At 36.7% G+C, this 14,065-nt stretch overlaps 1 protein-coding gene across 1 annotated transcript in view; it reads right to left on the reverse strand.

Moving 5' to 3' along the window:
* Nucleotides 1-2,630: 2,630 nt before the first annotated feature.
* The window catches only part of rasa2 (RAS p21 protein activator 2), a 43,371-nt gene continuing 31,936 nt past the window's right edge, over nt 2,631-14,065 (reverse strand). The window contains exons 20-24 of the mRNA XM_079874377.1: nt 10,797-10,879; nt 8,308-8,516; nt 8,113-8,216; nt 7,239-7,410; nt 2,631-7,008 (exon numbers count right to left, since the gene is read on the reverse strand). Of these exons, the coding sequence (XP_079730503.1) occupies nt 6,978-7,008; nt 7,239-7,410; nt 8,113-8,216; nt 8,308-8,516; nt 10,797-10,879 (599 nt within the window). The 3' untranslated portion in view covers nt 2,631-6,977. The remainder of the gene's footprint in view (nt 7,009-7,238; nt 7,411-8,112; nt 8,217-8,307; nt 8,517-10,796; nt 10,880-14,065) is intronic.

The following is a 14,065-nucleotide window of genomic DNA, read 5'->3' on the forward strand; positions in this document are numbered from 1 at the left end:
TATGAGTACTGTGAATTCGTAAACACTACTCTTGTCACATACTGTTTTTAACCTACTATTTAGTAGGGAAGTATACAATTTCTGATGCAGCCAATATGTACACTTCAGGCAGTTCCATAGACCACAATGCACCATGATTGTGACATCACAGGACAATATAAAAATAAAAATATGAATATTTAATATTTGTTCATATTTATTTTTTTAACAGCCCAAGCCTACATACAGGCCAATAGAATGGTGTGTAAACAAGTGATCTAGGGCTTAGGGTGTTACATTTAAACACATTGTGTTCCACCAGTTGTGGGCACTTGTGCAACGTGAGCAATGACGTACATCTGAGTGAATGAGACAGAGGGAATTTAGCGAGGGAAGGGCATTCAAAATTGGACTCAAATGCAGCCCTACTCTACAGGCTTTCATAGACAACGTAGGAAGTCGGGGAAGGCCTCGTTTTTTAAATTCCATTACAAGCTTGCACATTGGCAATAAGAAAGCAATTAATACATGACAATTCTTACATATATCCCTTGCTCTAATAAATATGCTCTAAAAAGTTTTATTATTATGACAGATTATGCAAAATGATGACATTGTGTGAATTTATTTGTGGGATACGGTCAAGAAGGTCAAGATTCCTGCGGTGGGACAGACCAAAATCAACATTTTAAGTGAGGAACAGAAATCTGATGTGCTTAGAACAAGCTACTTTTCATGCTGGTGATTTTGAGATAGATAAAAGCTTACTGTGATTATAGAATTTGTTCATTTAAAACCACATCATTGATTTACTGAAGTGATACTGTTATAAAGTGGAACCATATGGTTTTAAAATCAATGAGATTTTCTATTTATACTCAACAATGTTTGAATACGACTGATTTCACTTGTATTAACCTTGACAGCAAATGTTTGAGATGAAAACGTTTGTACGTGCATGTACAAACAAAACTCTTCCGTATGTTTTCGTTTGCACTGGAATGCTTCCCAGCCTCTGATACTACACACTTAATCACAGTTCATGTGAGGAAAAACAGGGAAACTCAGCAGTTTCCATAGATTGAATGCCGCGGGAAAATGTTGGACAAGAAATCGGAAGAAATCTGGAGTTTGGAAAGGAGCTTGTGTATGTCTCAAATTCAGTCCAGTGAAATCCACACGCAACCACCATGTGCATTGTAAAGACGACAATTACCACAGTTAATATTTTACAGGTTTCTCAGCTGTGAGAAACTGAAGACAGTTTTGTGATACTGATTTTAGTCGTCGCAATTTATTAAAACGTGCCAAGTTACACACGTGCTTCCTTTTAAACACAAATCATATTTTGCGATTAGCCGATTGTGATACTATTTGCAACAAGAAGGTTTAATAGTTTTCTTTTGTCTTCTCTATAATATCATCAAATAGGATCCCCCATCACTATCTGTTTTTGTTTGTTATCTGCATTTTGGTGAATCACAGAGAGGGCAGATTAAAACTTGTATGTTTAAACAGAGAAACTGTGTGTGTGTGTGTGTTATTATTAATTATCTTTGAAAAGATACTTTCATTTTGAGCATCTATATTTTACCATCCAATGCAAAGATATTTATACATTTTTAATAAGGCTGAGGTGTCCAAATATGTTTTGTATGGGGTAGTAAATCCAAAACAAAAATATTTACAAGTGTGTGTGTGTGTGTGTTTTTTTTTTTTGACAAACACAACCTGCCTAGACTTTATTTGTGGATCGTTTTTTTTAGCAGACATTTCATGCTATTAATTGATAATTAAAATAACAAAATGCCTCCAACTGTACATTATCACAGTGTTACAGCTGATTCTAATTTAATTTAATAGTTATTGTCTCACAACAGTTCAATGTGGTATGGATCTGAACTGTGAAAATCACTGTTCTTAAATATAAATTGTGGTGCAGACAGCCACTTGATGTAATACACACACAACAGAAATCACACAAACAATATATTTATTTATTGCAAATTAATTCCACAGAACTAATAACAGAGGAATTATGTGAGCTTGTATTGTGAAAATAATGGTATAAAAACATTTAAATAACAAAATGAAGCAAACATGTCCAGTACAATTAGTAATACATTGGAAGAAGAATCGGGTAAAAAAAAAAAAAAAAAAGTGGTCAAATTTGTGCAAATATTTATAGCAGTTTTACTGAGCTACATTATTGATCTAAAAATAAAATAATTTAGGAAATGCATTATTAAAACTACAAGGTTTTCAAAAGGGCGACTTGCAGCCCATTTACGCCAACAAGTTAAAATTCGAGAACAAACATCATAACAGGAGCACATGATCGTTTGAAACTTTCTTATGATATAGTGATTGTAGATTCGTACCGATATACATTCGAGACTTCAAGAAAAAGAAAAAAGACATTGTCTGCGTTGTTCCATCGACTCAAAGATAAGTGCTAAATTGGGAATGTTAAAGAATAATCTTTAGTCTTGGGTGTCTTAAGGGCCACTGGATGCTGGTTGTAATGGTTACTGTATGTTTACACAAGATGAACATATGCCCAGTTCGGAGAATTACAGCAATACACAGAAACCACTAAATTCGATCCGACAAATATAATGAATGGAGGAGGTCTGCGGGCTCTTAGCTCATCACAGTTATGAAGTGAGGATGATCGATACCACATTTCTACTCAAGCTCACTGGAGCCTCAGAGTACCAGATGAACATCCATGTACCATTCAATCAATGCATCAACATTCAGTTCACAGTGTGCTACAAACATCTACACATCACACATGAGAAAAAAAGAAACACACAAATCTGCCAAATATGATGGACCAAATACAAAGATATATATATATATTCTGAGACCATTACCGGAAGGTGAATGTTGCATAATTGTTCGTGCTGAAACGGCAAACTGTGTTCCAGGCTTTTTTTTAATTTTTTTTATCAATGCTCAATACAATCTTTCAGCTTTCAAAATTCATGATTACAAAAATATATATCTGTTTGAGAGGCACGTCACTAAAAATTTCACAAACATAGACTGATGCCCTGTAGTTTTACTTGCGTTTTGACCAACCCAATCTCAAGGGAAATCATAACTATTTTACAAGGTGGTGATTAAATATGAATTTGTATGATGTGAACTTCCCAAAAATGTTTGATTATTTGAAAACAAAGCAGCTAACCCCACCCCTAAACATAACAATCACTGGGGCGTAAGCAGATTAATTTGCATGACTTCATACCAATCAACCACCAATTCGCCAAAGCGTAAAATAGTTACGAATTGCCATGAGATTGTGTTAAAACTAAGAGTTTAAGAATGGAATGTTCTGACAACTAAAAACCCTAATATGGAGTTAATATGGAGGTATGACAGAAATCTGCTTTTTGTTTTTTTTGGTGGTTCCCCAATGATGATTTTTTACATATCCTTCTATCATATAGCTAAGGGGTCTTTTTTAAAAGAACATACAATGATCATGCTAAGTACACTTTAATTTGATGCCACACTAAGAGGTTCGATTATTTAGATCAGTGGTTTGCATCGTGACCCAACGCGGTACCAAAATTGTGTATCGTACAAAATTTCAATGGTTTCATGCTCTCAGCAGCCAATAATTCTCTGCACAAAACTTTGTGGTTTCCACAAACCATGTCCTCATTGAACTGGGTATTTAATGTTTTTGGGAGTTTTTTCTCAACCTGTCCATGCTAGCATCTGCCCGATTTTGGCTAGCTTCTATCAAGTGACAGATGTCAACATCAAAAGATATGGGAAGCATTTTCTTCTCCCTTTTAAAGAATCATGTATCCATATCCAGACCAGACAGAGCCTCAATTCATCTTCTCCACTGCTCCAAACATGAACCAGCCGAGCAACAGCGATCTGTCACGTCACATTTAAGAGCTTCAAAACGGCATTTATTGTTTTAATTTATAGTTTTGTGTTTTTATGTAGGTTAAAACCCAGAAACGTTAGCATTTTAGCACTTCTGGTTCCATCTATCATCCCGTACGGTTTTTGGTTAAATGCCAAGATATTAACAGATAGTCACGTTTTACTTGTCTTGTCTTGAAAAAGGCGGCTGCTGACAAGTGGCTAAACGGGACTGCAAAGGTTTTCGGGGACATTAAACGTCATCATCTAAACAGCTAAACTGTCTAGTCCGCTTTTACAGCCTTTATAATCTCACTCTTCCAAACTATTATAACTCGAACGTTCATGGAAAATGTTTTTTAAATAAAGACTGAAAAGATGTCGGAAGCTTAATGACGTTGAATTCATTCAACGTGGGTATAGTTCGTTTACGGCCTACGTTTAGCTTTGTACTTCTAACGATTGTATTTAGGCTTTAAAATTCATTAATGTTGTGTTCATTTGTGAAGTTTATTATGATGAACAAAACGTGCAAGAATCATAAACTTTTGTTGGTCACAGAGCTTATTTTCTGCATTAATCCAAAAGCCAATTTAAGAATCCTATTTTTGTCAAGGGAAGCTACAGTACGAAATAAACATCCTACAATAAACAAACTCACAAATTGGTCTCCGAAGCTAATATTGTGGGCAAAATCGTACAGTGCGCACTGGGCCAAATTCAATACATTTGTGGCAGTTACGCCATCGATCTGATCATGTACACAGTGACATATAGATAGAATGGAGAGATCTGTAATGCTCATAAAAGTGAGGATATTGTAAATGATAAGATGGTTTGGAGGATCTTTTAAATGTTCTTTCTCAGGGTTCATTTACACAACAATGTACTAAAAACGGAAACGTTTTTTCTTTGTGTTTTTCGCATATAGACAAACGATTGTATTATGAATGCCAGGCCAGTAGTTGGCGATGTCACTTTGTAAAGAAACACTACAAGCCTATAGACTGAACACGTAATAAGCAAACGCACGACATCACCGTTTTCACAAATTCGCAAGACGATAACGGTATGGTTTTCAAAAACTTTGAATCCCTTTTTCAAAAGTTTGTGTTTTAAGGCCCTCAAACGCTTGTTTAGTTGAATATGGTGTCGTGTAAACGGCCCCTCTGTCTTAAACGTACAGTCCAATTGTTCAAATGTTCATTCTTTTGTATTTGTTAGATTTTATGTTTAAAAGTTAAGCTTATTTATTTTGCTATCTAAGCTCTTCACTATTATATGGTTAGTGCATTTTATTGTTTGCATTTCCCCTGAAGTCCATGACCCTTTTTTGACCTACCAGTTGAGAACCACTGATCTAGGCTACTAAGAATAGACAGATGTATAGAAGTATACCAAGCAGAACATAACAGTTTCCAATGTTACAGAAAAGACACACAAAAACCCTTCAGCACAGTTAAAAATGGGTCATTTTAAAACAAAACCACACATGTGTAGACCTGTAATAACCAGTAGGTGGAAGTTATCAGAAAATGACATGACAATTCCACCTCTAAATTAGACACTGTGACACCACAAACATGATATAGGAGATTGTCGATCAGAATTCATACCAAACAATCCGTCTCTAGCTCTGTTCAAAACTCTAGTGAGCTTCCTTGCTGTTTACCCTGACAGTTACTTCTCTGCACATCACACAAATATTCCAGTTCCAATGCTGTTATCATGTTGCTAAGCTAACAACTCAATACTCAATTGAGCAAAAATATACATAGCACACATCCATATTGGGATATTTGTAAGTACATGGAACTATTTGAACAATACTTTTTAGTATGGTACATTTACGATCAATATTTCTCTCAAGTGCCACCTTGGATTGTTTTTCCCCCCCACCAAGTTAGTTGCAGTGCATTATGGCATTGCATTCTCTGCAACGGGGGGAGCGATTCTATAATTTCATTTAGTTACTTACATTTTTAGAACAGTTTTTGTATTTTTAAGCATGCCCGTGCTGTCTTTGTAGGCAGCTCACTAGGTAATGGAACAGAGCTTATGACATCATCCTATAAAATATTGTCATTGTGTGATTGGGGGGGGGGGGGGGGGGGGTTTACAAAGAATTTTCTTCATGTTTATCAAAATGCATGAGGCTCCCAAAACGTACATCCATGAAATATAGATAGCCATTTTCCTTTTTTAAAATTCTGTAATTAAAAAACTACATGTATACCATTTTCAAGTCATGAAAACCTACAAAACAACATCTTTGGCGTAAGAAAAATAGCTAGTAAAAATCTACGGGATATGAACCTTATCTACAGAACATTACACAAGAGCTGATCATGTAACTGATCAATATCAGGAAAAAAAGGTTTGATACCACGTATCTAAAACAATCTCATCTGGAATATTCCAAATATCTAAAGTGCTTCTGCATTAGTCCCTAATTCATACAGGTGTGGGATTGTAAGTACCGCCACTGAATTTATAAGGCAGAATAATTCTATCCACTACAGATAGAAAACCATGCACACACTCAAAGGGATGGACTGAGAGGGATGAAACTACAAGAATAAAGAACAATGAAGATTCCCTTTGACATGGTTATTTTACTTAACGACCAGTAGTCTGAAAAAACTGCCGGTTTACAAAGAAAAATGTGAAGGTTGAGTTCTTTCATTTTAGCAGCTATAATTTCTCAGACAAACTCTTGGTGTCTGGACTTTCACAGCCTGTTTAGGAATGAATAAGAGGTGATCGGAATCCTTTCTTACTGTGCGGACTGGCGATTGAGGTTACTAAAACGATCTTAAAAACTGATATAAGACTGAGACCGGACAGGCACACAGAGAAAAGAGCTAGATTTTTCCAATGATAGCAACTCACGGACACGCCACTCGACTCTTGACTGGCCAAATTCTTCCAAGTACACCGTAACTCCAGATCAGGCCATTGCTGGAGAGGTTAGACTTAGTCACGTGTGGAACGGCAGCGCTTCTCTGAGCTTTATCAGCGCGCTGTCATGCTCCTAAATGTTGTCAAACACAGCGCCCTCTGCTTGTGTGGCTGTGTCAGTACCACCTGGTCACGCAGTCACAATGTTACGCTGTCTTCCCAACAATAGGATTCGCGCTATAAAAGAAAGTAAAAAAAAAAATGCAAAACATTTTTTTTTAAATCATTTTACTGCACATACACGTTTAAGACAAGATTTTGTTTAATTGGCTCTTGAAGAAGATGGGAATTTTTTCTTCAAGGATAATTAAAAAATGCTAATTACGAATTTGAAACATCTATGTAACAATTTAAATTTCCACTTTTGTATAAAAATGTGATGTATTGATTCATTTTGGGCGTCTTACATAGTGCCTGGTTCATCGGTTAGTGCCCCCTTTAAGTCGTGGTGAGCCTGCAGTTCATCCAGTACTTCTCCGAGCTCTTTAATGGTACGGAAGGTCTCTTTAGGGTCCTGTATAGTGAAGGCTGAACACTCCTCCTGCTGCCCAAGGTACACTGACATGCCAGCACAGGTATCTGTAGACACACACACATAAACAATTAAATTCACACGTTTAAATGAAAATACACTTTTCTGGTTTAGAGAGACTGAATCCTTTGTTGAATCGTTTCAGACACAGAGAAAAGAGGAGATCGTGCAATGTATATTATTCGAAAATTTAAGTTTTTTGACCTTGGATCAGATGCATGTAAAATTATTTTAGGAGACCTCCAAAACAAAATTAGGAACCTTTAAAATAGTATAACAGACAATATGCAAACTATTTTTTATTAATATCTTAAAAAAAAAAAAAAAGGTATTACTTTTTAATGGTTGAATGGACCAAATAATAAAAGGAAAAGAGCCATTAAGTGCATTCATGGGACACATTTTTGGTCATTCTGGTGTTTCTATACCAACATTTGTGTCATTTTATAGTTCAGAGGACTTTACCTAGTAGCAATAAAAAATGACTAGCTGTGTTCAAACTTTTGACTGGTAATTCTGAATGAAACGGAATATTGAGCAGGATACTGGATGCAATATCCTGGGCTGATTTATATGACTGCACAATAGCTACTTTTCATAGGTCAATATTTTTTACTTGCTAGCGTTGGTTACATCAATAGACAATAAAAGTTAGTTTAACAGTGGAGAAACAAAAAACACACAGTACACAGATCAAAATGTGTATTAATAAAGTAAATGATTTCATATTGTTTTCAGGCTATACACACCCTCCATCTTCTGTAGTCTGGAGCGGTTTGTGGAGAAAAAGGAGAAGATTCGTTCTGTTTCTCGGTCACAGTCGATGTCCAGTTGAATATTAGCCAACACTGTCCTATAAGACGGAGTCAGACATGAAAAAAGGTAACGTGTACATGCTTGCACATACAGCGATAAAATGCAAATGTATTAATAAGATGTCTTACGCAGTGCATGGTTTGCAGCCCGGGGCGTTCTCGTTGGGTTCCTTACAGCATAACCAGAATCCACTCACATAAGCAGACGGGTGAAACGCACTGAGCCGCCCCGGGTTACAGCGGCTGACCTGACTCAGCACCTCAATCCAGCTGTTGGTCTCCACACAGTTACCCGCCTGCACGTACAGAGGCTTTTCTGAATGGATTACCTGAAACATCTGCAAAACAAAAGTTTGGATGTTTTAATCCATGAGCTATTTTATACTCAACAGTAATATTGTGAAGTATTATTATAATTTAAAATAACTGTTTTTTATTGGAATATATTTTAAAATGTAATTTATTCCATTGATGGCAAATCTCTATTTTAAGCAGCCATTAGATGATCATTCAGAAATCATTCTAATATGCTTATATTCATCCAAAGCAACACTTAAGACTTTACATTTTATTAGAATTTGTGTGGCCTGTGAATTAAAGCAATGACACTGTAAGGACCACCCGTCGGCCCAACGACGGAATCCAGCGGCGTGGGCGAACGTATAATGAGTCTATAATGAGGTATAATGAGTCTATAATGAGGTATAATGAGTCTTTTCAGCACCTCTGTAAAGTTAATTTATTAGAACTTAGTTTAAATTTTACTTTAGCTCTGTGCTTAATCTGACTCCAATTCAAATGATTATTAAATTTAGATTGTGTTTCAAATTAGGAACTAAACATAAATATTAGTTATGTATTCATCTAAATCTTTAATTTTTCAGGGTATCCCATTCTTTCAATTGTGCGACATCGGGTCCCTAATGAACGAATAGAGAACTTAAGTCGCCCGGGTTGTGTTCTCACGGACACAAACTCATCAGTTCTGATCTTAGTCAGAGAGTGCAGGGTTTACTTATACATTTTTGAGTCGAACCGCTCCATGCTTGTTCATACAAAAATTTAGTATTCTTATTCACAATGCTGGAACTTAGTAAGTCAGGGATAGTCAGAAATCAAAAGGTCCCAGATGATGTGCCACATGCTCCTTTCATTGGGCCTTTAGCTTGATCTATCCTGACGCAGATTTGCGGAAACACCAGACTCCACTTAAAGGGATGGTTCGGAGTAAAATCAACCTTGGGTCCATTGCACCATGACCTCGAGCCAAACACCCCCCCGAAGCCTTTTTTCCCTTGGTCGAACATTACCAAACTTATACGGTAGTACAAATAGGTTCTGTACTCATAAAACGAGGCATTGGAAAGTTTGTTAATACATCAGGAGTTTATTTAAACAACACTTGCCTGACGGCTCTTACTACTGCTAATCCGTACGTCGAGGTCACTTCAGTGGTTTGGGAAAAGCACAAAAAAGTCCTGGCAGAAAGCGATGCATAAGGACGTAGTGTAACGACACCCAGTTCCAGGAATGCACTAATATTTTGTTGGTAGTACCAGTTTGCAACAATTATTATTTAACACTAAGTTGTCAACACTTCGGAAAAAAAATAATTTGTCGTTACACTACATCCTTATGCATCACTTTCTCCCAGGACTTTTTTGTGCTTTTCCCAAACCACTGAAGTGACCTCGACGTACGGATTAGCAGTAGTAAGAGCCGTCAGGCAAGTGTTGTTTAAATAAACTGTGTATAACTTGATGTATTAACAAACTTTCCAATGCCTCGTTTTATGAGTACAGAACCTATTTGTACTACTGTATAAGTTTAGGACCATTCTGGGCATTATTAGTGGGGTAATTTACGAGATAGATCCTTTGGTCCGTTAGCGCCTGCACTAAGCCATCCGCCTGATATCTCTAAATAAGCTCTAACTTTAATAATGTTCGACCAAGGGAAAAAAAAGCTTCTGGGGGGAGTGTTTGGCTCGAGGTCATGGTGCAATGGACCCTAGGTTGATTTTACTCCGAACCATCCCTTTAATCTAATGGTCATAATGATTTCAGAAGAATAAAGAATAAAATCAAATATACCATTTTATTTGTCAGGTAAAAATGTATCATGTCAATTGCACAATTAAACAATTAGAGGCCGATTTAGAAATAATAAATACATCAATTGCGCAAAGAATGAATCTAAGAGTAAGAAATGCAAACCTGTGCATTTTTCATACATACTCTTATGCATTTCTTACTCTTAGATTCATCTCTGAGAGCAGAACTCACACAGCACTGTGTGGGGGGTTTCTGACTACAGAATTTCCAAAGACTATTCTGCCATATTTCCCTTAAACACCCAGAGAACAACTGTAAACAGTTTTAAATATTTACCACACAAATATTTTTGGAACTGTGTTGGGCCTATTCATGTGCCCCAATGGGTTACACCTGGTTTTGGGGGAGAGAAGCCACGTGTGGCAAGCAGGACGAGGCTGAGAGCCGTGGGAACGAGTGAGACCGGCGGAGCGATTGCTAAAGTCACCTGCGCGCCGCAGCGACCTCGAGCTGAGCTGCTAGAACACATACACAAGAACGTACAAATATGACTGAGCTACTCACGTTTTTGCGGTTAAAGGCACCTTCTTCCAGTTTCTCAACACCGAGGATGTTTTTCACAAGAATGATGCACAGTGGTTCTTTCCCTGGACACAAAAACAAAGATACATTTATTAAAAGAGCGAAAAATAAATAAATGAATTAATAGAAAATTCACACCTTGCTATTTTTTACACTTGTGCAAGGAGGGACATGATAATGTGCATCATGAAATAAATTTGAAATAAAGACAAATACAGAGTCCAGACCTCTTACTGCATGGGTCTGTTTTTGCATACACGCATAAAAACCTGGGGACTGCGGTTTAGACACGGACACTAAATCTCACATGATATTCTTTAACGACCCGTGACTAGGTCCAGTCGGGCCGAGCCCGTGGAGCTGATAGCGCATCAACTTGGCCAGCCAACAAAAACACACAGCAATTTCTCATGCACATTCAACACATTTGATAAATTCCTATTTTCATCTCCTTCGCTAATGTGCATCATTTTGACCACAGAACAGCCAAAGTACACTGATGCTTGAAAACTAGAGCTGCACATGCCACCCCAGCCCATCTTGCTCTCTTTTTAATGCATCTTCTTTCTGAACATTTACCAGCTGTGTACTGCCAATAGCTGGTTTGCTGTCTTTTCCCGTTCCTTTTTACTGAAAAAAAAACAAAACAAAAAAAACAAATTGGAATTGTGATATTTCACTGGTATCTAAACAGTTGAACCACTGACTCAACCAGGCCAGTAAAAAAATACTTAGTATTGAACCCTGCTGAAGCAGCTCTAAATATGAGGTGCTATTAAATGAAAGATAAAATATGATAGAGCAATAGAATGAACAGTAAGGCTTGTATTATACATTTTAACAGGCATAAAAAATAACTGAAGGAAATACTCTATTCGTTTTCTAAACAAATTAAATCAATGAATACGGTTCATATCCTTATGGTTACTCTACCTAATATATAAAAAAAATGACAAATACAATGAAAATACAGGTATCGGTATCGGCGAGTACCAAAAATGAAAGTATTGAATTAGTAGAATTGGCCAAGTTCTGGAAAAAGTGGTATCGCTGCATGCATCCCTAATTTAAATACATGCCATACTGTACAAGTTTATATAGAAATAATATTAAAAGAGTATTTTAGTTTATCATAAATGCTTGTAAATACATTCGGCATGTACACTTTAATTATATTACAAAGAAATTGCATATAAATATGTATTTAAGTCCTTTCTAGTGAGATTTCGAATCATTAAAGGGGTTCAGGTTGAGTTTAGCCAGTGAACAACACAGAGTATAACATCCTCAACCGGCCCAGATCTGATATCTGGAGGACAGTTACAAATGAAAGGTGCATGTCTACAGACTCTAGAAGATGACCCTTGATCAAATGAGAGGAAATGAAATCACGAGTTATTAGCTTCTCTCCCTCTTCTTCGGTCAAATGGCACTGTCTACTAAAAATGCAAGTGTCCCAACCTTTCAAGATCATGTTCCAAGAATAGATTTGAGAATGCCTGCAGTAAAGCGGTGAATAACACAGTTGTACTAACTATAAGTAAATGTCACTTTTCCTCAAGTTTACACACAGGTGTCCTAGCTGAGTAGCCACTTTGTCACAATATTTTTGTCTTCATTTTGTCTCCAAAATTGTGCTTGAGCCATATGTTTTTGTTATCAAATGCATTTTAAATGTGACTTTGGTGTCCAAATGCTTTCCGGGTCACTATATGGACATACAATCACAAGAAAATAACCAGCAACAACTGTTACATCCACAAACCTTTACAAATACTACTCAGAAAATACCTTTACTGGTAAAATTAGGAGAATATCTTACTTAAAATGAGCTAAGAAAAGTCATATATCCCAACATCAAACAAAACTAATGAATGAACATTATAATACTTGCCATGTGTGTGAAATCAAACGAGAAACGCTTTCTGCCAAAGCAACTCCCAGCACAAATGCTTAAATTATAAGATAACATACAAATTACATAATAAAATCAGGGAGGAAAATCTAAATGCATGGGGAAAAAACCTGCAAACGAGATGATAATCGCAATTGTTCCGTGTCAATGTGACCCAGTTGTGCCTTCCAAACTCTGCTGGATATAGACACACCACATCGCCTATTGGTTAGTCAACAATCCTGACTGACTGTGAAAAAAAAAAGGGGGGGTTTGTACATTTGCACAATTGGAATAGTGCATAAACATTTGCAAATAAAGCCCAATTTCCATTCCATGCGTTCAAGAGAACAAAATCGTCACTTCCTGGGAAACTGGCACAAAATATCTGTAATAATTAAAGTTTTCTGCAACAGGGGAAGCCAATGTGGCTCTCCAACGTCATAAATGACTTGTGACTTCCGGTAAATGTGTTTCTATCGCAGTTTATGCGCATGTCTTCTTATCTGATAAAAAATGATCCACCTCAATTGAGCACATGTGTTTTTTACGCACATTTTCTAGAATTGATGTGCATCTTGGTGTTTCTATCCAGTGTTTTTTGTATGCAATCTCCCAATAGATGTAATTCCAATAAAAATGGATGGAAACAGCTAATGTAATACTTAGGGTAAGTTTGTTCAGCTCTCCCATAGAAAAGACAACAACAGTAACTCAGCTTTGCTGACAGTCCAGCAGGAAACAAAAGAAGGTCAAGCCACCATGCTGACTCTTTCTGAGATGATCACGCTAAAGGATGTTTATTATTACAACAGTGATAAACGTGTATCATGCAGAGACAACAAGACTTGCAGTTGGTGACCTTGAAATTCACATCACTCCACAGTTCTTTTTCACAGGTTAGATCACTCAAAGGAAATGTGGGAACTATGGTTAGTATGCCATGAAGCTGACCAACAAAAGTATTAGGACTAGATGATGCATAATGCAGTATATTTACCTATATATACACTATATCGGTCCGCTGGCGGTGCAAGGTGAACCAAAAAAAAACGTAAATATTTCCTGTTACATAAGTCATGACTCATAAGTATTAGTGTTAATAGATTTAAGGTATTTGTAATATGGTCCTCATTCAAACATCAACAAAAATGCTGAGAAAGAAGGGAAGTTTGATTCATTTCTGCAAATCATTTATTTTGAACTGCCCATTTCAGTGAATCATTTCAAAACAGTGATTCATCATCACAGAACCTTCCGTGTGGAATTTTTCATGCTTTAAAATGTTGTCATATAGAATACAGTACCGTACAAACATTTCCAGTCTTCAGTGTCGCATGATCCTTCAGAAATCATT

This window comes from Squalius cephalus (genome assembly GCF_949319135.1).
Source record: "Squalius cephalus genome assembly, chromosome: 6".
Classification (NCBI taxonomy): Eukaryota; Metazoa; Chordata; class Actinopteri; order Cypriniformes; family Leuciscidae; genus Squalius; species Squalius cephalus.